This window comes from Pipistrellus kuhlii, unplaced genomic scaffold (genome assembly GCF_014108245.1).
Source record: "Pipistrellus kuhlii isolate mPipKuh1 unplaced genomic scaffold, mPipKuh1.p scaffold_m20_p_14, whole genome shotgun sequence".
NCBI classification, from domain to species: Eukaryota; Metazoa; Chordata; class Mammalia; order Chiroptera; family Vespertilionidae; genus Pipistrellus; species Pipistrellus kuhlii.
The window spans coordinates 27,750,968-27,778,718 of NW_023425449.1; the positions used below are offsets into that span (position 1 = coordinate 27,750,968).

The 27,751-nt window shown below is 40.2% G+C and overlaps 1 protein-coding gene across 1 annotated transcript in view; it reads left to right on the top strand.

Annotated features, from left to right (window-relative positions):
• The first annotated feature begins 14,333 nt into the window (after nt 1-14,333).
• Nucleotides 14,334-27,751, top strand: part of CLVS1 (clavesin 1) — a 126,651-nt gene continuing 113,233 nt past the window's right edge. Inside the window, exons 1-2 of the mRNA XM_036437006.2 lie at nt 14,334-14,518; nt 25,892-26,518. Of these exons, the coding sequence (XP_036292899.1) occupies nt 26,064-26,518 (455 nt within the window). The 5' untranslated portion in view covers nt 14,334-14,518; nt 25,892-26,063. The remainder of the gene's footprint in view (nt 14,519-25,891; nt 26,519-27,751) is intronic.

The window sequence follows — 27,751 nt, forward strand, 5'->3', positions numbered from 1 at the left end:
TAAGTGAGGGTTTGTTATTGTTATTATTTGCTCCTGCCTCACCTAAACTGCATTAGCTAGTATTGTCGGCTCTCCTTCCAAAGCAAACCCTGAATTGGATTACTTTTCAGAATGCCAGTGCCACAACCCCAGGCCAGTTGAGTTTCTGGGCCCTTCCTAACTTGTCTCCTGTATTCACTTTCCCTCTGCTCCTGGGTATCCTCTGCAGAGCAGCCAGAATCCAGGCTCCTGAGCGGCCAACCCTACCTGCTCTGGACCTGCCTACCTTTCTAAGCTCATTGCCGCTCTCTACCTCATCTAGCTGGCCACGATTGATCCTTTGCATAATTTAATTCTCAGCTCAAAATGCCCCTTTGCCACAGACCTTCACAGTCTTCACAGTCAGGAGAAGCCTCTTCCACCAGTCACTGCCCATCAGTGTTTTGGCTTCCTTTTTATTCAGAGGCTTAACAGAATCTGAAATGACCATATTATCGCATCTAAGCGTTCCTGTTCATCTCTTCCCACCCATGTTAGGAATATACCCACTTTGTATATTTTGTTGCTATGTCCTGACATTGTTGACCTTGACCTGATTCTTGTGATCCTTGGAAACAGGGAAGGCTAAGAAATCATCCATTCTTTGTGTTCTGAGAAATGTGTTATTTGCAAAGAACCATCGGCCCCCAGTGATTTAGATAAGACTCATGGATTCCCTACCTTATTCACAGTTAACAGAGCATGATTATTATTTCTTATAATTATAGCTAGTCCCCAATATTCTATTTCTGCCTCTAACAGAAACAAAACAAAATAAAATCTAGGAAGTCATAAACATTACCCTACCATACACACAGCCATCTTTTAAAAACCTTTCTCTCTCTCTCTCTTTTTTAGATTGTTCATGCTTAGTCTCTCATCCTTTTGTATGAAGAATATAGCTGACTATAATTTTATAGGAAAAACTAGGGGCCTAGTGCATGAATTCATGTACCTTGAAAAGAACTGTGGGCCATGAGGCTGCGGTGGGCACAGGGTTAGATCTCAGCCTATTTTCCGCACCCCCATCTGGCTCCTCCCACCACAGCCCAAGGCCTGTCTGGGGAAGCCCTGCTTCCACTGCTGCTGCTCCCATGCACTGACAATACCAGTCCCACTCACACCTGCTGATGGCAATGAGCGATTGGGGCTAGTGCCATCAGTGGGTGTGAGTGGTGGCTGCTGCCCCAGTCACCCCTCAGGAGCAGGGGGAGGTGGAGAAGCCCTCAGGGGCTATGGGTGCCAGTAGTCGCCACTTGTACACGCTTGTACCCCCTGATGGCTCTGAGCAATTGGGACCAGCCCTGGGTGCTGGCAGCGGCTCTGGCTGTGGGAGCAAGTGGGACCTGTGCCAGTGGCAGGTGTGAGAGGAGCAGGGGGAGGTGGAGAAGCTCTGAGGGGCAATTAGGGCCAGTAGCCACCACTCACACCCGCTGACAGCACCGAACAATTGGGGCCAGTGCCAGCTGCCAGCAGCGGGTGCTAGTGGGGCTGGAAGCAGGTATGAGCGTCAGGTGGAGCATGGGAACAAAAAAATTTAGTAACCATCAGAGGCTCGCCCCAATGACACTCCGCCTTGTAAAGAACCATCGGCCCCCAGTGATTTAGATAAGACTCTGGATGCTACCGCTCACCTCCACCATCCTGCCATAGCCAATACCTACCATGTTCTGTGCTCTTCAGCCTGCTGCCGATGCTGGCCATGTTCTGCACATGTCCCTTGGTAGTCAGCGCATGTCATAGCTACTGGTGGTTTTGATTGTTCCACCATTCAGTCTATTTGCATATTAGCCTTTTACTATATAGGATTATCTTAAGCCTGAAAAGATATATTTTCTCTATACTGTTTAAACAATTGTGATTAAAAAACAAACAACTTTTCATACCAGTTTAATTTTTTCCTCTTCCTGTGACTAATCTAAGCATCCTCCTCAATTGCAAATATGTTAAGTGATAATCATGACTGCGGTACATAGCTAATTTGAGTTTATTGCCTTTTTATATGTATAACAAATATGAGCTTTCCAAGTTAGTATAATTATGTTGCAAGACCCATAAAATATGCCTATTTTATTGTAACTGTATTGTCATTTTGAGTTAATTTATTTAAGAAAATTCTGCTCCCTGCTATTCAGGAATCTATCTTCGGTCTGAGCATGGAGAGAGGCATTAATTAACTCATTATTGATGTGTTGGTCATGGAAGGAGATGGCCATTCATGGGCCCTGGTGGTTACACAGCACAATATAGAAGTTCTGATGCCAGCTGTTTGGTGATAGGAGAGTCATTGTAAACTTTTGAATTAGAAATGGCTAATGAATATAAATTCCTGAAAACCATGCTCAGGTTATTTTAAATGCTTCACAGGATGTCAGACAATCATCAGTAATTTACTTAGTATTTTCATTGTGCCCAAAGTTGTGCTCAGCGCCAATGAGAGATTAAAAAAGGGTATGAGAGCCATTCCTTCAGTGCTGCTTCAAGAAATCTATTTTATTTTGTTGCCATTTGTTTAGATCAGATTGAGCATTTTGACTTTATTTTCCTTGAATAGCTGCTGGATGCACTCACTGATTCCAGCTGAAATTAGCTCTATTTCCCTGAGTTTAATCTTCTTGACAGTTATTGATAATGCCATCTCTCTAGTGCACTGAATCACTTGATCAAGGGCATACTTAATTCTTTTAAACTTTTCTCTTGTTGTTTCCTTTTTTTCCTCCTCCATCTTCAAGTTAAGATACGTGAGCTTATTGCTATTTGCACCTGGATGTCTTTTAACACGTAGCAAATTTGAGATGTTTTCATAGAAGCAGAGGAATTGCTACTTCCCTCTTTCATCACACTGCCATTGATTTTCAGGTCCTAAGAATTTATCTCTATTTTGAAGATACATCATGGCAAAGAATTATACAATCACTGGTTATTCTAAAGTTTCAGGGGGCGGGGGAGGTGCTTAAAACTGCCTTAAAATACATTTTTTTTTCCTCCAGATGAAGTTCCTTAAAATTTGGTGCTATTTCTTAAATTGATTAACACTTGTAGTCTTTTATTACCTTCATAATTTATATTATAGATTCATTCATTTCTCTAAGTGCAAATATGCTGTCAGCTTTTAAAGACTGCTGTCATTGAGTAATACATAAAAGAATGCAACCAACTAAGTAATTCATGGAAGGGCTCTTTCATGGTGCAAAATATTAATGAATTTTTCTAAGGTGTCCAATTTTCCAACAGAGAATAACTAAGATGCCCCGAGATTTTGACCTCAGGCCAAAGAAACAAAGACTATGAAATTATGAGGACTAGAAAGGGAAAGAAACGTTACCTAACCCAGAGATTGTAAACAGGAGACCTCCAGGTTTGATCTGGCCTACAGATTATTTTTATTTCTTTAATTTTGGTTTGCCATGACTCGAGGAAAGGCAAACCAATCTTCTAACCACCATGTGGTCCACCGTTGTCACAGCTTGACCAGTGAGCCCATTCACGCACTCACAGCACCTGCCTGGCACATGAACGCGGTTCACTCTGTGACCCAGTTTTTACAGTAAGGAAGTGAGAAGACTTTGAGGTAAATGATTTGTTCATGGTAACAGACGAGCAAAGTGTGTTGAATGCTGTTTACCTCACAAATGCCTGATTCTTCACTGAGAGTCCTTTCCGCTTCATGCATGGTTATATTTTCTTGGAGAGACTCAAGTCAGAACCAACTTCAAATCTAGGTCATCAATACAACATTTTATACTTGTATGAAACCACACAAGTATTTTAGAAGAAGGAGTTATAAAAAGGGAGCTTAGTTCAGGAGAATGAATAATTGGACCAGGCAGAGAAAGACAGCTGGGTGCTCCCTCCTCCTCCAGAACCACAAGTATTTTATTTATTTACTTATTTATTTATCATTCATTTATTTTTCCTTTGGTCTGTATAACTTTTTTTTTTAAATTATAGTTTGTAGTTAACACCACTTGAACAGTCTTCAGATATACAGCACAGTGGGTAGAAAGCCATGCATCCTCCAGAGTAGTCTCCTTGACAACTCCAGCACCTACCCGGCCCCACCCATAGCCACCACGGTATTACTGACCATGTTGCTATGTTGCAACCCACATGGTTGTGACCATTTTCTAACTACCAATTTGCATTTCTTAATCCCTTCACCTTTTTACCCAGACCCCAACTCCCTCACCTCTGACTGCTGTCAGTCTGTTCTCTGCCTCTATGAGTATGTTTCTTATTTTGTTTGTTTATTTTGTTCTTTAGAGCCTGCATATAAGTGAGATCCTATGGTATTTGTTAAAGCTGGAGTTTTTGAATCTTGTGTTCAGTCCCCACTCCTGTTGGGTTTATTGCCTGCTTTGCACAACCAAAGGAGCAGCAGCCAGTGGTTACATTATGGCCTTTCCTTTTGTAAGCTGAAAGTCACAAGTTCCAAATAAACCTCTAGAAGTAGTACTTGCCTTTACATTTCCATTGCTCTTTCAGAAAAACATCCCCCTGGATGAAAATAAACAAGTGAAAACCTGTGGCATGCTCAGAAATTATTTTTTGTTAGCCATCGTGCAAGATTTCTGTATGGGAACTGGACTTCATTTCAAAAAGATCAGTTGGGTTGCAGAAGAATGAGTAATATTTCTTAATTTAAGTTGCCACTAACGGGGTAATTAAGGGCCACAACTGCACCTGAGAAGCATGAAAGGAAAGAAAGAAAGGCTTTGGTAGGGGAATTCTGGGTTCTTTGCACTTTCTGACTCAGAGCTAACCATTCATTATGAGAACAATAATTCTTGTGGTTTTCTACCATATTTGGGAAAAGCCATTAACAATTAAGGAAGGTGCCCACAGAATGAAGGACAAAGTCCTGACTGGGAGTGAAAAGTACATTCTCCCATTATTCTTGGTCCAAACAGTGCCATTAGTATACACCATTTGTTTGCATTCTATTTTCAGTCTCCTCCCTTCCAATTTCTTAGCCCTCACGTGATCAATGGATTTGGCATACCATTCTCTTCTCTTTGTTTATTCCCTTTTTGTCTTCCATTGGGTGCTCCCAAACAGTCCCAGCAGGAGATCTAGATGAGTTAGAAAGATTGCTCAAGAAACCCTTGCATTTATGAGCCAGGAAAGTTGTATTTCTGGCACCATGCTCTTGTTTGGTTTTAGATCTTAATTAAACTAGACTGTTTTTAAACCGCTCTGTGCTCCACAGTATTTTCTTTAGACCCGTATTCAGCACTAATCTGATTGCATTATAAGTTTTTACACAGATATTCAACTCTATTATTTGACTCTATGCACCTCAAGGACAAAGGAGTATGTCTTAATCAGATTTGTATTCCTGGCCCATGTGATATTGTTGGAAGAAAAATAAAGGAATAAATAAAACCACACAAAATAATAGGGCTCTGCTTTAAAAAAAAAATCAAAGTTTTAGTTACTACATCAAAACACTGAAAAGAGACACAGTGAGTTGGAAGAATCAGGGAGGACAATTTATATAGGGGCTGGTGCCATCAAGGGAAGGGGAGCTGGCTTCAGTCCAATGATCCAAGTAGATCAAAGAGCAGAGTGGCTACCATTGTCAAGTTCTTTCCTTCTTCTGGTGTCATGTTCCTTATCCTTTGTCACTTCACTGATGGTAACATCTTCCTCGTGTGTGTGTGTGTGTGTGTGTGTGTGTGTGTGTGTGTGTGTACATACTAGAGGCCAGGTGCACGAAATTCATGTATGGGTAGGGTCCCTGAGCCTGGCTGGCAACCAGGACCAATCTGTGGGGCAACAAGCAGGGCAATTGAGGGGAGAGCCCTGCTGGCACCCAATAAGACTATTCTTAAAGCTACTATTACTGCCACCAAACCAGAAATAAATTGAGCATGTGGGATTTCACATGATATCTGTTTATGAGTTCCTCACTGCATCTATTAGCAGAGTCAGCCTCATGGGTGCTGGGAGCTGAGCTCCGAGTCCTGGTTCCAGTGCTTAGGTGAGGGGCAGACTGGGGGCAGCTCCTGCATTGAGCGTTCGCCCCCTGGTGGTCAGTGCACACCATAGCGACCAGTTCCAGCAGTCATCTGCCCTTTGGTTGATTTGTATATTAGGCTTTTATTATATAGGATAATTCTCTTCTTCAGTTGAAACAGGTGCTTTGCAATCAGTAAAGGCAACTTCCCCCTCCAACCCTGTCAAGTCTAGGACCAGGCCCCTTGGAATAACTCAGTGAATCTCCCTCAGAAGGGAAAATCATCCTAGAATCACTAAGGGTGGCTTTCCCCTGGATCCCACGCATAGTTGTCACCTTCCTAAACCTATGCTCCTGGGGCCTCTGGGCCAGGCTGGTGCTGAGCCCTGGAGCACTGAGAAGTCGAGCTTGGGACACAGGCTACAGTAATGGGTCCCATTCTTACTGCCAGGACTGGCACCCCTGTGTAGAACAGGATTCTAGAGGCAGCACATGACTGGGAAAAACACTGGCAGAAATGGACCAATCAAACTGCACTCTAGCTGTCTCAAATGAAAAAGCCAGCTCCTCCCCTTTGGACTGAGTTAGTTTCTGGGATTCTTGGACATTGCAGGGAAAAAGTAGATTCCCTACTGTCAAGGATTGGGGAGAAATGTTTAAATAATTGTTTTTGCTTATATTTAGAATTTATGGTGCAGATCATGTAGGTTTGGAATGGAAAAAACTTGGGGCTTAAGAAAATGTGAATTATATTTTCTAACCCCAATCTTCCACCTCTAACATGAAACTCTGTCTGTTGTGACTTCATGCTAATGTCCTTGCTCAAAGCCAGCTCCTCTTCTGCATCCAGCGTGGCAACTCTTGACACAGCGGTACCTTAACTTTCTCATCTCTCTACCTTTTGCTTTACCTTTCTCCTATTCTCAGTTCTCTCTTTTTCCAATAATCTCCCAGAGAAAGGACTTGCAAATTGTAGACTTAAAAAACAAACTCTTATAGGTGCTGAAAATATCTGCAAAAATAATTCTACATGTATCCAATTTTTTAGTTGAACTCACAGTGCCTAGAGTCCATTTAGATCCCATTCGTAGTGCCTATTTCCCAAATCATACTTTCCTCTGGCCCCCTATTATGATATTCACTGAAAGCATAAGGGGATCTAGAACTATATTTTTGTGATATTAACTGACTCATTAATGTACATTTGAATTATCAGTCCAATAAGATATACATGTCAATTGGATGTTTGATTAGTTGATTATTTATGGAACATATGTATATAATATAAATTAAACATATTGAATATAAAACCAAGTAGCTAGTTTACTTAGGTTCAGAGTCTTAATAAAAATTTTAGTAAGATTAATATGAATTTTAGAAATAATACTGATAATTTTAAAATCAATTAATTTTCATTAGAAGAAATGAGGGCTCATCTAGCATGATAGTATTTTTCATGGAAGCATAAAATTACATGTGTAGAAGACAAGAATGAGTTTTAAAAGGCCCATTTTAAATAGGTCAAAAACTCAGCATAATTATTTTCTGTACACATTATTAATCATATTATTCAAAGCACAGGGAAAAAAAGAATTAATTTTAAATTAAATAAATACTTTAAATACATTTCAATAAGTAACAAATCTAATTAATATACACTTGCTAAAGTTTATTCCTTTTGTTAGAATTTTTCTTTTAGAATTCAAAATAATGTCCAATTTCTGACAAATCCAATTTTTCAAATCATACTGTTGACATTTGGCACTGAAGAGCTATTTTATCATGAGTTTTACATTAAAACTAGAGGCCTGGTGTATGATATTTATGTGGTGGTGGTGGGGTTGTCACTCAGCCTGGCCCACCCTCTTGCAATCCAGGACCCCTGGAGGAATGTCCACTTGCCAGCTTAGGCCCACTTCCCGTAGGCAGACATCCCCTGAGGGATCGTTAGCACTGCCACAGAGGCGAGAGAGACTCCAGCCTCCACCACTACTCTCAGCAGCCTTGAGCCTGGCTTCTGGCGGAGCAACACTTTCTTTGTGGAAGCCCACTGACCACCAAGGGGCAGCTGCTGCATTGAGCATCTGCCCCCACCTCGTGGTCAGTGCATGTCATAGCAACCGGTTGCTCTGCTGTTCAGTCGATTTGCATATTATGGTTTTATTATATAAGATGTGTTTTATATTAAAATAGAAAAAACAAGTGAACATAGTAAGGTCATTAAATACATGCATTAATAAATATCACATATTTTATCTGTTTAAAATATATTTTATTGATTTTTTACAGAGAGGAAGGGAGAGAGATAGAGAGCTAGAAACGTCGATGAGAGAGAAACATCGACCAGCTGCCTCCTGCACACCCCCCACAGAGCTGCCTCCTGCACACCCCCCACCGGGGATGTGCCCGCAACCAATGCACAGGCCCTTGACTGGAATTGAACCCGGGACCTTTCAGTCCACAGACCGATGCTCTATCCACTGAGCCAAACCGGTTTCGGCAAATATCACATATTTTAAAGAAATACCTGCAAAGGTGTTTATGAACGTGCAGCAACCAATGACCAACAAGCCATGAAGTTCTGAACACCTCTCATGTTCCCTTTAGGGAAAGCTATCTATTGGTGGTCCACTACGATTATGTTAGCCCCACATTGCTTTGGCCACAACCAATTGGAGCAGAGCTGGTCCTGAGCAAAAGGCAACTTGCAATGAGAGTTGCTGGCCTATGAAAGAGTTTATCTGAGAGGATACTTCTTATTTGATAACAGCTAAAGGAGCCAATCAGATGGTGGTTCTAGAAAATGCAACTCAGTGGAAATATATCATGTGTAGCACTTCCATGTGGCAGAAAGAAGAGTTAAGTGTGAGTTCTCATGTATCTGTAGATACATGTCACATGGCTTTCCATATGATGGCACTTCCCCGAGTCTGACTTTGTAGAGTAGAGGTTTTCCATCTCTCCTGCACTCTGTCTCCCTGCCAACTGGCACTGAACCTCCAGCATGAGGTTCTGTAAAACGTTGCTGTATTAAGCCTTTGAGAACGTTGGGTTTATTTATTATTGAAGCATAACCTATTATCTCCTGGACAGGAAGTGCTGTATTAAAAAATAAATTGTGTAGTGCTGACGGTTGGAAACATGTGTTTAGGAGACTGTTATCTATGGTAGGAGATATAACACTTCCATGTTATACAGTGGTAAAATACTTAGTAAAATAGTCACCTAGGATACCTTTGGAATTAAATCGTATACATGAGGACTTCACATCTCTGGGGGGATGTGTGTGAAAAAGTGTTAGTAGGATGTCTAGGTTATTATTTGATGCATTTTTCAAAATAGTAAAGAAAAAAGAAAGAGATGAGTGATTTCATAAGGAGAAATAAAAGAAAATAGAGACTTCCAGGAATCTAAGACCTTGTCATGTTTGACTATCCAATTCATTTTTGCTCCCAATGAAACAGATAAAATTAGGAAAGAATTGGAGAAAAAGTTCATTAAAGCCAAATATTTTTTAGCAAGAATCAGATTAAGGATGTGACCTTCATGGTTACTTAAAACTTGTCACTGGTTTAAAAATTTATGGAAGGAAAATCAGATAAAGAATGTGGCTTTACCACTTACTATTCGAGATTTTCAAATATATTGAGAAAAATTTGGGTATATAAAAAAAAGCAAATAAATATAGTAGATCCAAGTCTATGTTTCTTAAGAAATATAGTGTGGCTACTGGAAAAATGAAACTGATTGTCAGACAGACAATGCGCCTCTACAGACTTAAGAGAATTATATTTCCAGGGGAACTATGACCTTGGAGTAAAAAGCCTGTGAGCCTCAGATAACTGAAATAACCCATGGACCCCCAATCTCCTATGAAAATGAAGTGAATAGAAAACCTTTGCAGATATATATATTAGAGGCCTGGTGCATGAAATTCATGCACTGGGGTGTTTCACAATCCAGGACTGCTGGCTCCCAACTGTTCACCTGCCAGCCTGATTGCCCCTAACCACTTCTGCCTGCCCACCTGATCATCCCCTAACCACTTCCCTGCCAGCCTGATCGATGCCTAACTGCTCCCCTGCCTGCCCCATTGTCCTCAACTATCCTCCCCTGACAACCTGGTCACCCCCAAATGCCCTCCCCTGCATATTCCCTCTTTATTAGATAGCATTTTTTTTTTTTTCTTTAACATATTGGACAACCCTAACTGGTTTGGCTAGGTGGGTGGAGCATCAGCTTACAGACTCAAAGGTCCCAGGTTCAATTCTAGTCCAGGGCATGTACCTTAGTTGGGGGCACATACCCAGTGGGGAGTGTGCAGGAGGCACCCGATCGATGTTTCTCTCTCATAGATGTTTCTAGCTCACTATCTCTTTCCCTTCCTCTCTGTAAAAAATCAATAAAAAAATATATTTTTTAAAAGAAACATTTAAGATTCCTCCATATCTGCCTGGCTGGTGTGATTCAGTGGTTGAGACCCCAGGCTGCAGCTGCTGAGAGGGGATCAGGGCGTGGGGGTGCACACTCCTGCCAGGCTGAGACCCCAGCCCAGGCTTCTGCTGCTGGGAGGGGGGGCCATGGGGTTCACGCCTCTCCCAGGCTGAGACCCCAGGCTGCCTCTGCTGGGAGGAGATCCCGCCATGGGGAGTGAATTTGTTTTTGTTTTATTTAAGGGTCAGTAGGGCCTCTGGGCAGCCTTCTGCCAGGCTGCTTACTCCTCAGGCTCTCAGAGGCAGCCCTCCGTGAGACTGGGGGACTTGGGCAGAGCTGAGAGAACTGATACCGCCATCTTGTGGCTATGGGTGCCACATTTTGTCACAGAGTGATGGCTAATTTGCATATTACTCTTATATTTAAAAATATTGTATATACCCACCCTACATGGAAAATTGGCTAGATATGAACTTAATTTGACCTTACATTTTTTTATGTCATTCCAAAGAAAATAGGTTACTTTACTAAACATATAGCTACCCTGACTTTGGCTCCCTGAATCTCTCCTACAGTGGGGGGAAGAGGTTTTTTGTGTTTTGTTTTTTGTTTTGTTTTGTTTTTTTGTCTGTTTCTGTGTTTTGTTTTGTTTTGTTTTGTTTTGTTTTGGTTTGGTTTGGTTTGGTTTGGTTTGGTTAGGGCCTCACTCTAGTCTCTGGGAAAAGCTTCCTATTCCTTTGTCCTCCATGACCCTGGCACTGAATCTGTTTTCTCTCATTATATTTTTTGGCCAAATATAAAATGAAAAGTGTAGAATATGCCCTAGGTTGAGATTCAATTTTCAATTTCTGTTTTACTTGGGTCACAGCAAAAATCCAGTCCTTTGAGTAGCAATATGCACTCAAGAAACCACACAACCACATAGTTAAACATTTATAAATTCCACCATGTGGCTAAGCAAGTTTTTTTTAAAAAGTAAGTTACATTAGGTGCAAACTGAACCTCTGAATTACTCAGTCTTTCTCTGTCTTGACCACTCCCAGATGTCTTCAGCTTGTTGTCATTTATCTCCTGGCATTGGCTGCTTACACACAAAGGGGTAACAGGAAGAATCCTATGAACAAATACATAGGCAGCTATAGCGTGAGGAGCTGAGGTGGAAGTTGGGTGGATTGTGCAGAATATCAGCACAATGTCGATCAGAGTGATTAAGAAAAGAAATCCATCCAGAAGTGTCTGGTTTATAGTTCGAAGGCCAAAGCTTTAAGTAAAGACAATCTTGTCCCAGGAAACAAAAGAACTCACTCAACACGGTGAAGACACATGTACTCAGAAAAGGGACATAGTTCTTACACAGGAATTTTAACCTGTATAGAAAGGTAAGTATTATCACAACACAAGGCAAATGCTCATGAAGATAACGGGAAATGGTACACTTTCATTGGCACGTTAGGAAAAAGCAAATATTTTAACATATTGAGCATCTCTGTTCTAATCATTAATAAAAGTGATTTTTTTAAACTATAATTTTTCACTCTAATTGGTATGAGTAAATTTAAAAACTGCTTGTAAAACTTTTAAAAATATATGACCACATTTGGGCAGCCAGTGCCTTTTGTAATAAGGTGAGTCCTGTCCCATGGTTAAGGAAGAGCAGTCTGGGTTTATGTCTTAGCCTCATATAGGTGGAAATAGTTTTCCACTATAAGGAGTTCTGAAGAAGGATAATATATATAGTTATTTATACATAGCTACATATATGTGTATATAGATTGTATAATGTTTTTTTTTTCTACCTCAGCTTAGAAAATACAAATAAAAGTTGGTTAGGTCATCACTGATGACATTCAAAAGTTACAATTAATAGTAAATAAAAACTGAAAGGGAACACCAGCTGGGCAAAGTTATCCAAGCTTATTTTAAATTTTGAAAAAGGATTTTTAAATCATCAGCTTATGAATCACTTAGGTCTTGCTCTTGGTTTATGTTTATAGAATAGAGGAAAGGATGGAGAGAAATATGATAATTAGCATTAACATCTCAGAAAAAAGGAAAGTCAAAGTTTTTATAAAGATCAGAATCAAGAGGAAATGAGGAATATTAGAGTGGAAATTAATTGAAGAATATTTTTGTTTTTAAAAATTTATACCTGATGCCACTGCAAGTCATGATTAGCTATACCATTGAAGAGGCCCCTTTAATTAAGTTTATATGTAATCAAAACTCAGTGATAAACTCAGATTATTTTGTTGTACTTTGACGTTTTGAATAAGAATTCTATATGAAATTCATAGTTTTATAAAATATTTAAAATTCTATTTCTATGTGAGTGAGTTATGTCATCCATTCATTAATTTATTGTTTTACTCAACAAATATTTATTTAACTCCTATGATGTTCCAGGCACACTTCTAGGTGCTTGAGAGGCAGTAGTGAGCAAAACAGAAACATTTTTACCACATGGTGCTTACATTTTATTGAGAGAGAGAGAGAGAGAGAGAGAGAGAGAGAGAGAGAGAGAGAGAGAGAGAGAGAGAAAGAGAGAAAACAAGCAAGTAAATATGTAATGCTACACCAGCATTGGAAGAATTCTGACAACTTTAAAGTCTATAAAATATGTAATAAAAAGATTGTTTTAAAATACTTCATAAGTTTTCTTCTAGTAAATATGGAAACTTTATATAAATACAAAGAAGAAAATCAAGTTGTCTAAGTCAATAATAAGCAAATTTACCTATAATTTCATCCTACCATCCTATAATCTTACCAATTTGACAATAGAGGGAGAGTATTGTCTTTGGTATCTTGATTTTCTTCACTTACCATTTTGTGAGCATTTTCCTTTGTTTTTACTAGTCTTCAAAATATGTTTTTAATAGTTGCCAATATTACAGACTATATATAAGAAATTGTAGTGCTTTGTTTTCAACAATTTCTATGATCATGAATTTAATTTATGTACATAAATATTTATCTGCATAGCTGACTATATCTTCAGCATAAGGTGCATAAAGTGAAATTATTAGGTCTAAATGTACATTTTATAACATTTGATGTATATTATGAAATAGACTTACAGAAAGCTTGCACTTTCACTATTATCACACAATATGAGAAAATAAGTAGATGTAGAACTTAGACAAAACTACACCTCAGTGCTATTTTAAATTACATATCTTTGTTTACTTGTGGGGTTGATTTTTTAAAATATTATTGTTATGCATTTACCTTTCTTTAGTGAAGTACTTGTCATTTGTTTTTCCTCTTTTTTTCCTTTTAAGCCATTAGTGTTTTTCTTTTGATATTTGTGGTATTTCATGTGTGAAACATATATTTGCTGCAGTTTTTCCAAGTAGTATTTATATTTATGCTTTTATGATATTTTTGCATTCAAAAGGATTTTTTATGCACACTATTGATCTATTTTCTTTGTGATTGCTTCTACTCCTATTGTGCTTTAAAAACCTTTTGTATCCTAAGATCAGTAAAATATTATGTTCTGGTCTTTAAAAATAATTTAACTTTTATATTTAGACTTTTAATCTAGGTGGGATTAATAATGGTAGGAGAAGGTTTTAATTTGAGACTTTTCCAAATCGTTCATTTTTTTTTTTTTTACCACATTTGTTAGTAAAATTATCTATTCTTTCCCCCATAGGTCTGTGATACTTACCTACACACACACACCCACACACACACACACCCCTCTGATCTGTTTCAGAAGTTACATTAATCTGATGGAAAGTTTCTGTTTTTAGGATTAGGGTGTTGTGTGTAATGGTTCTTGGGACTTTTTGTCCCAGCTGTGGCAAAATTACAATTAATCCTTAGTGTTATTGTCTTGAAGGATCTGGGGAGAGAAATGGAGCGGAGGCATTTAGGACCCAGGGGAAAGCCAGGCTTGGTATAGAAGGATAGAGTCTCCAGCGCTGCGCACACACGCCTTCTACCAAAATCACAGCCCAGTGAAGCTGGGCTCTCATTCACAGCTTTCTAGAGAAATCTGAGCCCGAACCTGCCAGCCTAGGGGATCTCACCTACTCAGCTCAGCAGCGAGGACACCTGCAGAAACACATTCCCAAAGCCAGGCTGGGCAGCCGTGTGAAGGTATTTCTTGCCTTTTTTTTTTCTCCTCCCTTCTGTATTCTCAGCGCCTCCCCGCCTTTCCTCCCACTCTTGCGATGCCATGGCTGCGGTGGCGTTTCAGCACTTGGGTGCGCGGACAGCTCCCATCTGCAATCCCTCCATCCCTCCCCCATCCTATCCTCCCCAGCCTCCCTTGTCCATCCTCCCCGTGAGCCCGCTCAGCCTGCACCCCCTTATTACACCATCAGCACCCCCATCTCCACCATCGCCCTCATGATCGCCACCATCACCACCAGCGCCCAAACTACAGTCAACACAACTGTGCCTGGCCACTTAGACAAAGCCCGAGGTCCGCAGGAGAGAGGACAAGAGCCCAAGTTTTCAGGCAGGGAAAGGAAAGTTCAGGTGAACGTCACCTCTGAAAACAAAGAGAGGCGCCTGCTTGGGAGAAAGGAAAAGTGGAGAGACCCGAGAGGAGAGAGAGACCTCGGGCAGGGGGACAGATGGGGCACTTGCCAGACACCAGCAGTTAGCAAGCTGCCTCTCAGCAGATTAGGGACTGTTTAATTCAGGAAATGAACACGGCCTGAGGCATGGTGTTATTCCGGTAAAACAGGCATGTAAACTCCACCCGTGGTCTGGCTTCCCAATGGAGAGCCGCCAGGAAGCAGGGTGGGGGTGACGGATGACTCACATTCACCCACACTCCCCGTTTTTTCCTGCCTAAGCGTTTATTGCAGAAACTCGGAAATTAAGTTTTTTTGGTTGTGTTTTTTTCTCTGAAATGGTTTGTAAAATGGAAACCCCAGAAGGTGAACTCTGTGGCCAGAGTGAACATTAAAAATGACTGTGATGGTCATAAGCTCACAAATGCGGCTCTCGTTGGAAAGTGCTATTTGTTCCGACGTCTCTTCCTGTCGACTTATTTCGTTTTTCAAATTTCCGATCTTAGACCTCTCTTAGAAGCAGAGAAGATCGATCCCTTGCCCAAACGGCCAACTAGTAATGATATTCAGAGCAGATGGCCTGGCTTTGTTCATCTCTAGGCAAGGACTGGCTCAGATTTGGAAGGAGAGGTTTTTGCGTGTTCTCTCAGTAATCGGCAATAACACCATTTCCCTGTAATACTAAAGGGTAATAGAGTGCAAAAATTGAAAAGATATTTTTATGTAACTGTTCCATCAGGGTCTGCTTTTAGAGACCTATCATTTTCTATCTCAGCTGGGGGGAAGTTAGAACAGCTTTCAAATACCCTGAAGATCCAAGCCCAAGTTATAGAACCTCTGTAATTTATCCAGGATCCTTTATTTATTAAGAGCTAACAAATATCAGAAAAGTGCCAGCTCCTGTCATAAATAAAAATATTTTGGTGGGTTCCCATATAATCTATTATGACTGAATTGAAAAGTACTGGGAGGAGGGGTGTTGCAATTTTTTCCCCATAAAATCAACATCTTAATTAAAAATGAGATGGCTCAAATATTCATACAAAGGTAATGTCAGCTCACATGTAACAACAAAACTGAAACCAGAGCACAGAAAAAGCTCATTTAAAAATTCCCCTTGTGCATTTCTCCTGCCTTTAGAAAAAGAGGCAATAAAGCAAGTTTTGTCGAAATCAGCTTGCTCCTCATTAGAGGCAGTGTCAAAAATAAAGAGTAGTCACAAACAAGTATCTTCCGGCAGAATTTCTGAGAAAAAATTCATGCCAGATACTCTTCTTGAATGTCGAAAGTTACTTACTACTAAACATTGGCATGATTCTATCTGCCTCTAAGGTCCACTCAATTTTAAACCCAAATCAAGAAAATTAGTAAAAACATAGGATGATGTTGATTTTAGAGAAGAAAATTCAGTCATCTATGTATAGTTACTGTCTTATATTAGTAATGTCCACCGTAACTAGGATATCTTAAGTCCCCAACCAGCAAGAATCTTAAAACTCACATATCTGTATTCAAAGAAAGGGTCAGCCCAGGGAACTTTTAAAGGCATACACATTGCCAGTTCTAGCTCCTGCGAACCAGAGGCGGAGGCCTCGAATGCACCGTCTTCCGAGACTGGGAAATTTCAAAAACAGTGCTGCTGCGTTGAGATTTGCAGGCATCTCTTTCAGAAGCAGAGCCTTTCTCTGACTGAAATATTACGCTGAGTTTATTCCTTTTTATACAGTGCTGCCACCCAGTCTTCTTTTTTATTTTTATTTTTTTCTATTAAGGACGATTTTACCCATTTTATGGCTTCAATAATAGAACTTCCTCATCTTCCTACTGGGTTTAAAGATGAACAGGAAAGATATTTTTCTTCAACAGAGTGGCATCCTACACCTTTACAAACATGCTCACAGAGGGGCCCACGTCTTGAGAATCATGGAGCATAAAGCTGGAAGGTCCTTCATTTCCCAAAGGGGGATTCATAGCTCTTCAGAGCCGGTGGTGTCTGCTTATTTCTGCAAGCCTTCCAAGGGGGCATCTTATTGACCCTGAGAAGTCTATTCACGACTTGACACAAAGCCTCATAGCACAGCCATTCTTAGTAACTGGATGCAGGCGGACTTGAATCTTCTCTGCTCTCCTGTTACACAGTGTCTTAGACTGAGAAGTTAAGTTAATGCAGCAGAATGGGTATGCAAAACATGAGGCTTGGCCACATGCAATTAGCCCAGAAAGAGCCCCCAACATTGCCAAGAAAGATCTTTTCCCCCCTTCCAACCTTCCCCTCAAATAATTAAAGATTTTTAATTATTTTAGTTATGGTTCGTTTTATCCGTATCTCACTGGAATAAATTTGTCTCAGGAGACTATGCAGTGTGAGTTACTACGAGTCTACAACTCCTAACATCAGCCCCAAGTGTTATACCTCTCTAGGGAAACTGTGCTTAATTTTTACTTAGAGTAGTTTGCCTTTGGTTTGATTCTTCGTGGATGTGGAAATGAACTGGTAACTCTCCTCTCAATAAAAATTTTCATTTATTCAGGTAATAAGTTCATTATTCTTCGCTACCTCTGCTACCTCCCATAGGCCTTTCTTATAGCTTCTCTGGCTGTGTTTTCATGAGACAGAGGATGTTTTCTGTGTGGGAGGCTAATTTCCCATGAGATTTCCTTCTTCCTGACTTCTGGACCATCTGGGATTTCCCCATTGTGTTTGAGATGATCAACTCTTGTTTGCTGGACCCCTTAAGCCAAATCTCCAATTCTTAGATATTGAACAGACACCTTCTCCATCTCTTCTCCATAAAACAACATGGCATCAGCTCACCTTTTGTTATTGTTCAAATGTCTCATGTAAAGTACTGTACTTTTCTATGGGCCAAGTACATAGTATATTCAGTGTTCATTATTTGGTGCTTTTGGAGGCAATAGAAGAGAAGTTGTGGGAATGAATGGCAGTGAGAAGTGGCAGTTAGGGGTTCGAATCACAGACTCTATTAATAAAAGGATTCTAGGCTGCTGTGTGGTAAAAAAATAAATAAAATGCAATAAACAAAAGGGAGATTATTCTCTCTTTTCATTTCCTCCTTTACTGATCCCTTCCTCTATGTGGCCTTCTCTGCTTCCTCCATCCTTCCTTTCTTCATTGCTATTGGTTGATATACTAGTATAGAGAATGCAGGTGTGAGTAAACAATTAATGGGGTGATTTGAGAAGCTATTATGAATGCCAGGACTCTAAAAGGAATGAGTATATTGGGGTGTTTTTATTCTCTTCTTGGATAATGTAGCACTATTGTCCATAGAGAGTGTAAGCGCTAACCTCAGGAACAAACTGCAGCTCGAGAGCCACATGCTACTCTATGGCCCCTTGAGTGTAGCTCTTCCACAAAATACCACAGCCTGGGCGAGTCTATTTTGAAGAAGTGGCATTAGAAGAAGTTTAAGTTTAAAAAATTTGGCTCTCAAAAGAAACTTCAATCGTTGTACTGTTGATATTTGGCTCTGTGGACTAATGAGTTTGCCGACCACTGCTTTAGACCACTCACTGCTTCCCAAACATTAATATGCATACACTTTGCTTGGAGATTCTGCTCCCTATTTAGCAGATCTGAGTGGGTCCTGACAGTCTGTATTCATAACAAACTCCTAGGTGCTGCTGACACTGCTGATCCACAGACCATACTTTCAGAAGCAAAGACAAAGAATAGTTTTCTTCTTTTTTAACATTCCCATCTCATGTCTTATTAAACAATGGCACTCACACTAAACAAAACAAAGCCATTCCAATTTCTGAGGCAATAAGACCTCAGAAATCATAGCTCTGGTTGGGGGAAAGTTATACAAATGGCCCATTTCCTCCCACCTCACCCATACACATCCTGCTGCATTTCTCTTTCACCAGGCAGTTTTCTTAACTCGGATAGCTGCTGCTACCGTGTTTCCCCGAAAATAAGATCTAGCACATGGAAAGATAAGACATCCCCTGAAAATAAGACCTAGAGCAACTTTGGGAGAAAAAATTAATATAAGACACTGTCTTATTTTCGGGGAAACAGGGTATCATCTACCCAGTTACATCCAGAAAAGTGTCATAGCTGAGCTGGGAAAAACAGTGAGAAAGGAGACAGGTGTGCTTAGTAGCCTCCTTTGGGTAATCCTCACCTTTCTTACAGTCCTTTGGATCCTCTTCCTCAAAAAGAGTTTACTATTATTCTGCATGTTTTCCTTTTTTTCTCCTTCAAGTGATAATTACAAGAAGCATAATTAATGTGTTTTTATAATTGGGATATTGACTTCCAATGACTTCTTATGGGATGATTTAATGACATAAAATATATCCCGGTCTGAAGACTTCTTTAAATGAAAACTTTTCTACCTAATATGGTGAGGCAGCAGACAAACCCACACTTTCCTTACAGGTTGTCTTTGCATGATCTGTTCCAAAGCAAATGAAAAGAATAGAAGTTTTATAGACTGTTCTAGAACTCAGGACACTAGAATTCCTCTGCCAAATAGGTCTCCTTTATCCGAGTCCCAGCATGTTCTAATTCTAATCTGGTACCTATTTTGGGTAGAAGTTCTCAGAATCTCTACTCTGATGAAACTCATTTCAATTTACTTTTTATCTTTGTTGAGAACAAGAACCTCTGGGAGCAAATGACTCTGTGTTTACTTGCTATTTTAAAGGGTTCCCAGGGAGTCCACACAATGAATATTTATGTAGCAAGGGTAAGTCTAAGTACTGAGCTAAAAGGTGATGGAAAGTTGGCTGTAAGCCAGGGGCTACATTCTGGTTCCTTTACACCACATGTGTCAAACACAAGGCCCGCGGGCCAAATCCGTCCCGCCAGGCCTTGCAATGTGGTCCGCACCGCGCTGTCATCACTGCACTCCGCTGCATTTCCATCACAATGACAGTTTATGACTGTTCAGTAAACCATTCGGCCCGCGATTTAGGCTGGATTTTAGATTTTGGCCCCTTCTCTGATTGAGTTCGACACCCCTACTTACACTGTCAGATGATTGAAGGTCTCCCCTTTATCTTTCCAGTCTACTCTCCCCGCCCCCATACAGATAGTTTATATCTACAAGTTGACTAACAGTAGACAGAAAGTCAATGGATTGGGGACCAATTTGCTACTCACGGGGCTTATGTTCCTTTGCCAGCACATTTGCAGAGAAGTCCTACAAGCCCTAATGGTCAATCTCAAATTCGCCATGTGGAAAAAGGAATCCTTTCTGGTCAGCAACTAAAGAATGTTGTAATTAACCAACTTCTAAGAATTATACCTAGGCACCACTGGCAGTAAGAGGGCATGTCATTTTTCAGGAAAGACTTCAAATAGAGCTGTCATTTAAAAAGAAATATTTTTGGCCACTGTGATTTTCAGTTTTGGTCTAGATGTATCGGCAGCATCTATTTTTATTTTGTTCAATATAAAAGTTCCTTTCCTGAGGGAAAATTCATATTCATTTGAAAATATTTGAAGTGAGGTTTCAGAAAGGTGAAAAGCCATAGGGTTAATGTACTTCAATATGTTTTTAAAATGTGTAAACAGCTTACACAGTTACTGGTGGAAATAGCTGAGTAGACCTTCATGTGGGAAGTTTTATCCCAAAATTGTTCTTTGTATTACCCAAAACACCCAGAAGTAACACATATTTGAAGCATTGTTAATTAGTTACTGATGTTCCTGTATTTCAAATAATATTTATAGGTTTTTTTCTTTCTGATTATAACAACAATGTACTTTTTCCTCTTCCAATTTGGCCAATTTTATAGCATTTCTTAAATAAATAATCTTTCCTGGGACTGGTGGGGTGTGGGTGTGTACCTGCTGTGTGCTTGAGTAATTGTGAGGGCACTGGTACCCAGGATGGTGTAAAGCACCTACTCTGAGAGGCAGGGCGGGGTCATGAACAGAACAAGGCTTTGTGTCAGGTAGGTTTGGTAGGAATCTTTTTTTCCCCAGCTATACTTAAACTTTCTGAATCTCATTTTTATCCTTTCAGCTACTAAATAATTTAGCTTAAAGGGTTAGTATGGAGATTAGATCACATAACATCAAAGCCCTAGGCACATAACAAGTACTCAATGAATACTTGTTTTTTTGCATTTCCCCCCAACTTAATAACAGCTCATTATCCCGCTTTAAGCCAAGTGCTTAGCTGTTCTGGGCCTCAATATCCTTCTGTCTACCTGGAGACAACAAAATAATGATATAAACAGGAATATTACAATAAATATAAAATGGAGCTCTTCATTTCCAAAGCATTTTTACTTAGATTATTTCACATAATCCTTAGCATCTTCGAGGGAATTATCTTTCTTCTGCATATTGCAGGATCATTGAAACAATGAAAAAATTTGACAGAAAATGCTTTATAATAATACTTACGTACATGCATAATTATAGACAAGACATGGTTATTATTCTGATTGTTCCTCACTATATTTAATATGTTTCTGAAGATAATGAAATAAATGAGAATAATAGATTATAAAATAACCAAAAGAGATTTCATTTGAATTAATATACTTTTTTTAAAATCCTCACCCGAGGATATTTTTCCATTGATTTTTTTAGAGAGAGTGGAAGGGAGAGGGAAAGGCAGAGAGAAACATTGATGTGAGAGAAACACATCGATTTGGCTGCTTCCTGCACGCCCCCTACTGGGAATGTGCCCACAACCAAGGTACATTCCCTTGACTGGAATCAAATCTGGGAACCTTCAGTTTGCAGGCCAAGAGCTCTATCCACTGAGCCAAACTGGTTAGGGTGCTAGGAATGTCTTGTTAACCTCTTAGGCATAGGTAAGTTTCTAGATTTGGGAATGGATTTTTTAGGGAAGGAGACTGGGACTCTGAGAGGGAATTTCTTTCTGAAGGTCACATAAGTCTTAAATATTGTAAGTAGTAAATATTAGAACCTTGCTGCTATATATAAGAAGCATAAGAGCATAGTAGTAAAAAGAGCACGGGACTGGAGAAAGATCACATGGGCTTAAACCCATTTTCTGCTTCTTAGTAGCTATGTAACCTTGGGAAAGTCATTTGACCTCTCTTTGCCTCAGATTCCTCATCTAAAAAATGTTGACTACATTAAATAATGTACTGTATGAAAGAAGAATATGTAAGTGCCTGGGACATAATAAACACAGTTATAATAAAAAATAAATCATAGCTATTATTAATGCCACCAGGACAGCAAACTATTCATGTGATAACCAAGTATAATGTACCCTTTTATACTTGCTTGACCAATTCAGAAAAGATAAATGAGAACTAAGTCCTCCACATGAACAAAAGAGTAGAGTCGATTAAAGATACTACATTCTGGGAACATTCTTATATGGCATAACATTTTCAGAGCCTTAAATATTACCAGTTGAATTTATTTAAGTAGCAATCTATTCAGACTTCTGAAATAAAGGATTTTCCTTTACTGAAAAATATCTATTTTATCTTAAGCATGAAACCCAGTGACCCTGGCTTGGTAGTCTCTCCAGAAGCTTCCACTATATCTTTATGCTGAGCACAGTATAAAGATATAGATTGAAGCACATTTACTTCAGATAGTATAGATTGGAGGCACAGCTATGTGTGCAAGTGGGCCATGAAAAATGCAACCTCAACTCTCCCCTTGAACCCACAGTAATTTATCTCAAAAACATTGTTGAGCCCCCTGAACTGTGAAGTAAGAAACTTACTCCCAGTATCTTTAAATCTTTTGCAGGGGACAAGCCAGCACTATGCCTTGTGCGCTAAGCATTTTTGCAACATGGCTTAGAACTGTGAACATCACCCACGATGCTTCAAGGGGTGATTCTCTGAAGGACAATGTGCCCAGGCTAAGTTCTCTCAGGGAGCAAAATACTTTGTAAATGAGAGAGGAAATGAAAAGTCAGCTACAATGCCTCATTGGGTCCCGATGCTCCCAGACAAAAGGGGAAACCACTTACTCACTGCAATAATGTTTTGAGTGCTTTATTCTTGTATTCTCTCTCTATAGATTTTCTGAGCACCTACTCTGTGTCCGGCACTGTTATAGGCAACGACAGTAGGAAATAACACAACAAAGTCTATCTGTTCATGAAGCTGACCCTCTTTGTACCATCTACTGTAATGAGGATGCACAGATGGATGAGCCCCAGCTCTTCTCTGCTTTATTCATTTATTCTCTCTCTATATTTTCTGAGCACCTACTCTGTGTCCGGCACTGTTATAGGCACCGAGAGTAGGAAATAACACAACAAAGTCTATCTGTTCATGAAGCTGACCCTCTTTGTATCACATACTGTAATGAGGATGCACAGATGGATGAGCCCCAGCTCTTCTCTGTGAGGAGTTCAGAGAAAAGGGGGGGACAGGGAGAAGGCAGTAACATGTGGTGTGGTAGGGGCTTTGGAGCTACTCATGACCTCTGAAGATCATTGAGGGTTTCCTGAAGAAAATGATCTCCAGGATGACTCCTGAGGGAAAGGGGGAGTTAACCAGTAGTCATTGTAGGCAGAGAGAGCATCTTTGCCAAGGCCTACAGAAATAAGAGAAACTACAGTGGCTTAGTGTGCTATATGAACGGATGGTGACCGATAGAGATCAGATGATGAAGGGTCTTAGAAACCATGTTACATAGCTTTATTATAGGATAATTGGTAGCTATTGATCAATGTCAATCAAGGAGTGACCTGAGCAGATTTCAACTGTAATATAGGGAATAGACTAGAAAAAAGCAAGGCTGGCATCAAAGGTACCATAGGGGGAATGTTGCAGTACTAAACAGATGAGGAGCAATGTGGTCAAACAAAGGCAGTAAAAATAGATAGGGAACATTGGTCACATCTGAGAAATATTATGGAAGTGATTTCCTGGAAGTGAGTGGTAAGGGAGAGGGTGGAATAATAGCTGACTCTCAGGTGTTTAGCGTGGGAAGCTGTACAGAGGATGATGTCAGTCACTGAGAGATGGACGGAGATGGAGGAGCAAATTAAGAATGAGAAACTATGACTAGTTCAGTTTTGAACACATTGAGTTTGGGGCAGCTAAGTGGAGGTGTTCAGTAGGTAGTTGAATAGCCTGAAGATCAGGAGATAGCGATGGACTGAAGCGATCCAGGTAAAATGATCAAACCCTGGGCAGGAGCCTGGAAAACACCACATTGATGTGAAGTGGTGAGCACAGAGATGACTAAGCAGGAAAGGACAGAAGGCTAAAAGAAAAACCAGGGTCTGAGGAGTCAGAGAAAAGACGGGGAGGAAGGGAGAGTTTCAAGAAGAATGAAGTCATCAGTATCAAATACTAATAGAGGTCACTCATAGTAGGCACTGAAACTTGTCTATTGGATATAGCAACAGAAAGGTCATTCTCTAGTAGGGTGACCATCTGTCTGGTTTGCTTGGAACTGTCCCAGTTTATGCCTATTGTTCCAGCGTTATTATATTAGTGCCCCCTAGCATCTAAATTTGAATAATAATTTACATGATCATCCTGGCTATTGGTTGGTAAGAGCAATCAAAGATAGATTGCAGTGAGGTAGGGATGAATTGGAAGAGGGGAACATCAAACAAGGGAACTTTTTGAAGGGGGTGTGGTGAGGCTGCTAGAGAGGGAATTTTAACATCAGGTGGTCATTGAACTAGATGGGTTTTGAGTTTCTTCCATTGCTTTATTTTTTGTTGTTGTTTCCTTTCCTTCCCTTAAAATCAGTGAGAACCAAGGATCTGTTCTATTTCTTGTCTCCACATATTACAAAGCTAAATGCTGTTTTTGCAAAAGCAGTAAAAAGCAGAAATGTGCAAGTTGATTATTTCGCTTAAGAAAATACTGCTAGTCCTAAATTAAGCAGAGAAATCACTTTGGCTTTTAAATTACTTTGTATGATAAAGCATTAGCAACAATAATTGGGTTGGGAGTAAATATTCTGCCTCTTTTTGGTGATACTGTTGTCTTAGGAATGCTAGGGGGGAAATCCAAGCCTCCAAGTTCTTTTATGCCTTCTGATTTTTGAAGCTTCCAGATTAGAACAAACAGATGTCTGAGTTTAAACATTTATACTTACAATGAGAAAGATATGGGTGCCTCTCTCTGTACCATTTAAGTGGAGAAGTCTTAAAGAATGTATCTGAGATGATTAAAATAATCATTGTTATGAATAAAGTCATATCTCAAAGCAACAAACAATGTATATAAAATGGAATCATGTTTGAGCCCATATAGATATTGTATTAGGAAGGGAGGCGACATAGAGTTTTGAGTCCTTTTACCTTCCCTGCAAAAGTTTGACCAAGACAAATAATAATGCCCCTTGTAAATGTCCACATGTAAGCATCCTTCTCCAGTGCTGTTACATTTGATTACTGAAGGTCAGGCTTCCAGTTATAAGGCTGCCCTTCCATCCCCCTCCTCCATTGTTGTTAGTTCAGTTTTTAGTAATTAGGTACCTTTGGAATTAGGATGGGGTGACCTTTAACCGTCCCTTCGTTATTGTTAAGATAGAAATGGCCGCCCTTAAAAAAAATAGGGGAGGGGGATTCTTTGAAAGATACATCTATTTGAGGAAAGAGGCTAATGGGAAGCAGTAAATTGTCCAGCGGCCATAATTCCTCTGCCATAGCTGGGCCTGTGAATAGCCCCATAAAGCATGCTGCAGCAGAAAAGGATCTTTCTTCTTACTCTCTCTCAGGGCAATTAATAAAAGTGCAATCTGTTTCTAATCCGACTGCACACTATTATGTTAACTAGTCAATGTAACTGAAAAAGTCCCCAACATATTTCAAACACTTGCATATTATGTGTTCAGTTTGTCAATAAAATTATGCCAAATGTACCCTTGTGAAGATAATTTGCTCATTGTCCGTTGGATACCTAATCTAACAGACTGGAAGCAGAATGCACTGCTTTTATATCTCAGATCCATTCATCTGCCCATCATCTCTGTTTTGTTTCTCTTGTCTTGCAGTGGCCATGGCATCGGTTCTGCTTCTCCTTTGGAGCGCTACCACCACATAGGACCTGGATGTCCTACTGTCTCCCAGGAACAGAACGAAGTCCCTTGCTCTGTCTGTTTCCATGGCCGCCTGGAAGTAAAACAGCTGTGGAGTGGGCCAGGGTTCCAGCAGACCTTCACGTGAATGGGACCAGTTTCTCTTCTTCCCAAATATCAGCAATTAAACCCTTGGAAAGGAGATTTGGCCAAGATGACCCATTTACAGGCTGGACTCAGTCCAGAGACTATAGAGAAAGCTCGCCTGGAACTGAATGAAAACCCAGATATTTTACACCAGGATATTCAGCAGGTCAGGGACATGATCATCACCAGGCCTGACATTGGATTTTTACGCACAGATGATGCCTTCATCCTGAGATTTCTCCGAGCCAGGAAGTTTCACCAAGCAGATGCCTTCAGACTCCTGGCCCAGTACTTTCAGTACCGCCAGCTAAACCTGGACATGTTCAAAAACTTCAAGGCTGATGACCCGGGCATTAAGAGGGCGCTCATCGACGGGTTCCCTGGAGTGCTGGAAAACCGCGACCACTACGGCAGGAAGATTCTCCTGCTGTTTGCAGCCAATTGGGACCAGAGTAGGTAAATGTAGATAGCATCTTTGTTTTTTCTTGTTCATAAGCATAGCCATTGCATGTTGGGGCTTTATGGCTTTATAGATAGTAGGCTTTCATTAAAAAACAATATATATTCCAGCCCAGCAGGCATGGCTTAGTGGTTGAGTGCCAACCTATGAACCAGGAGGTCACAGTTCAATTTGGGGCATATGCCTTGTTTTCAGAGTCTAGAATTTGATTAGGTCTGCAGTTGAGCTTGGCCTGTCTGTGTTTCTGCTCTGTTAATCCATAAGTGTTCATGATGAGCCCCTCATTCCAAAGCATTATTAATGAGAAAGATTTCCAGATTTTTATAGTCTGCTATCCATCGTTCACTCAACAAACATTTAATGAGTATAGACCAGTGGGGAGCAATTTGATTTTTAAGTGGGTGATTTGAGAATGAGTTATTAACAGTAAGTCTTTTTGCATTTCTTATGGTTCTAGGGGCCTCATATACAGTATATAAATATGTATTGTGCCATATTTATGCATTTCAGTTCTCTATGATATGGTTTGAAACGTTATTTGCTATTTTTCATATCACTTCATATTATTATGATTGTTATTATTTTAACAATTTCTTAGTGATTTCTTCCTCAGTACTTCAATTGTCCTTTTGTTCTTTTATCTTTCTCTGTCATGGATGCCATATTCTTTGGAAGCTTGCTTTAGACCAACTTAATGGCCTTTTACGCTTCCTCTGTGTGAATAGGAGTTTACCGTTTTAATAAGAATTATATGTCACAGGGAAGGCATCAGGATTTTAGAGATGCTTTAGGTGGGGCATGGCCAAAAATGGGTGGGAACCACTGGGATAGACTTTGCACCAGAGCTTGTACTAGGCCACATGTGTCAAACACAAGGCCCGCGGGCCAAATCCGTCCCGCCAGGCCTTGCAATGTGGCCCGCACTGCGCTATCATCACTGCACTCCGCTGCGTTTCCATCACAATGACAGTTTATGACTGTTCAGTAAACCATTCGGCCTGCGATTTAGGCTGGATTTTAGATTTTGGCCCCTTCTCTGATTGAGTTCGACACCCCTATACTAGGCACTGAGGACAATGGTGAAAACATACGGTCCGTGCCAGCCAAGAGCTCCTTGTGCAGCCCACTGTCCAGCAATGGTGCAAACACGTAAGCTGCTAACTCCCATCTACCATGTGAGAATTCCTTCTGTGGCACAGCCTGTCAACACAGGACGTCAGTCTTAAACT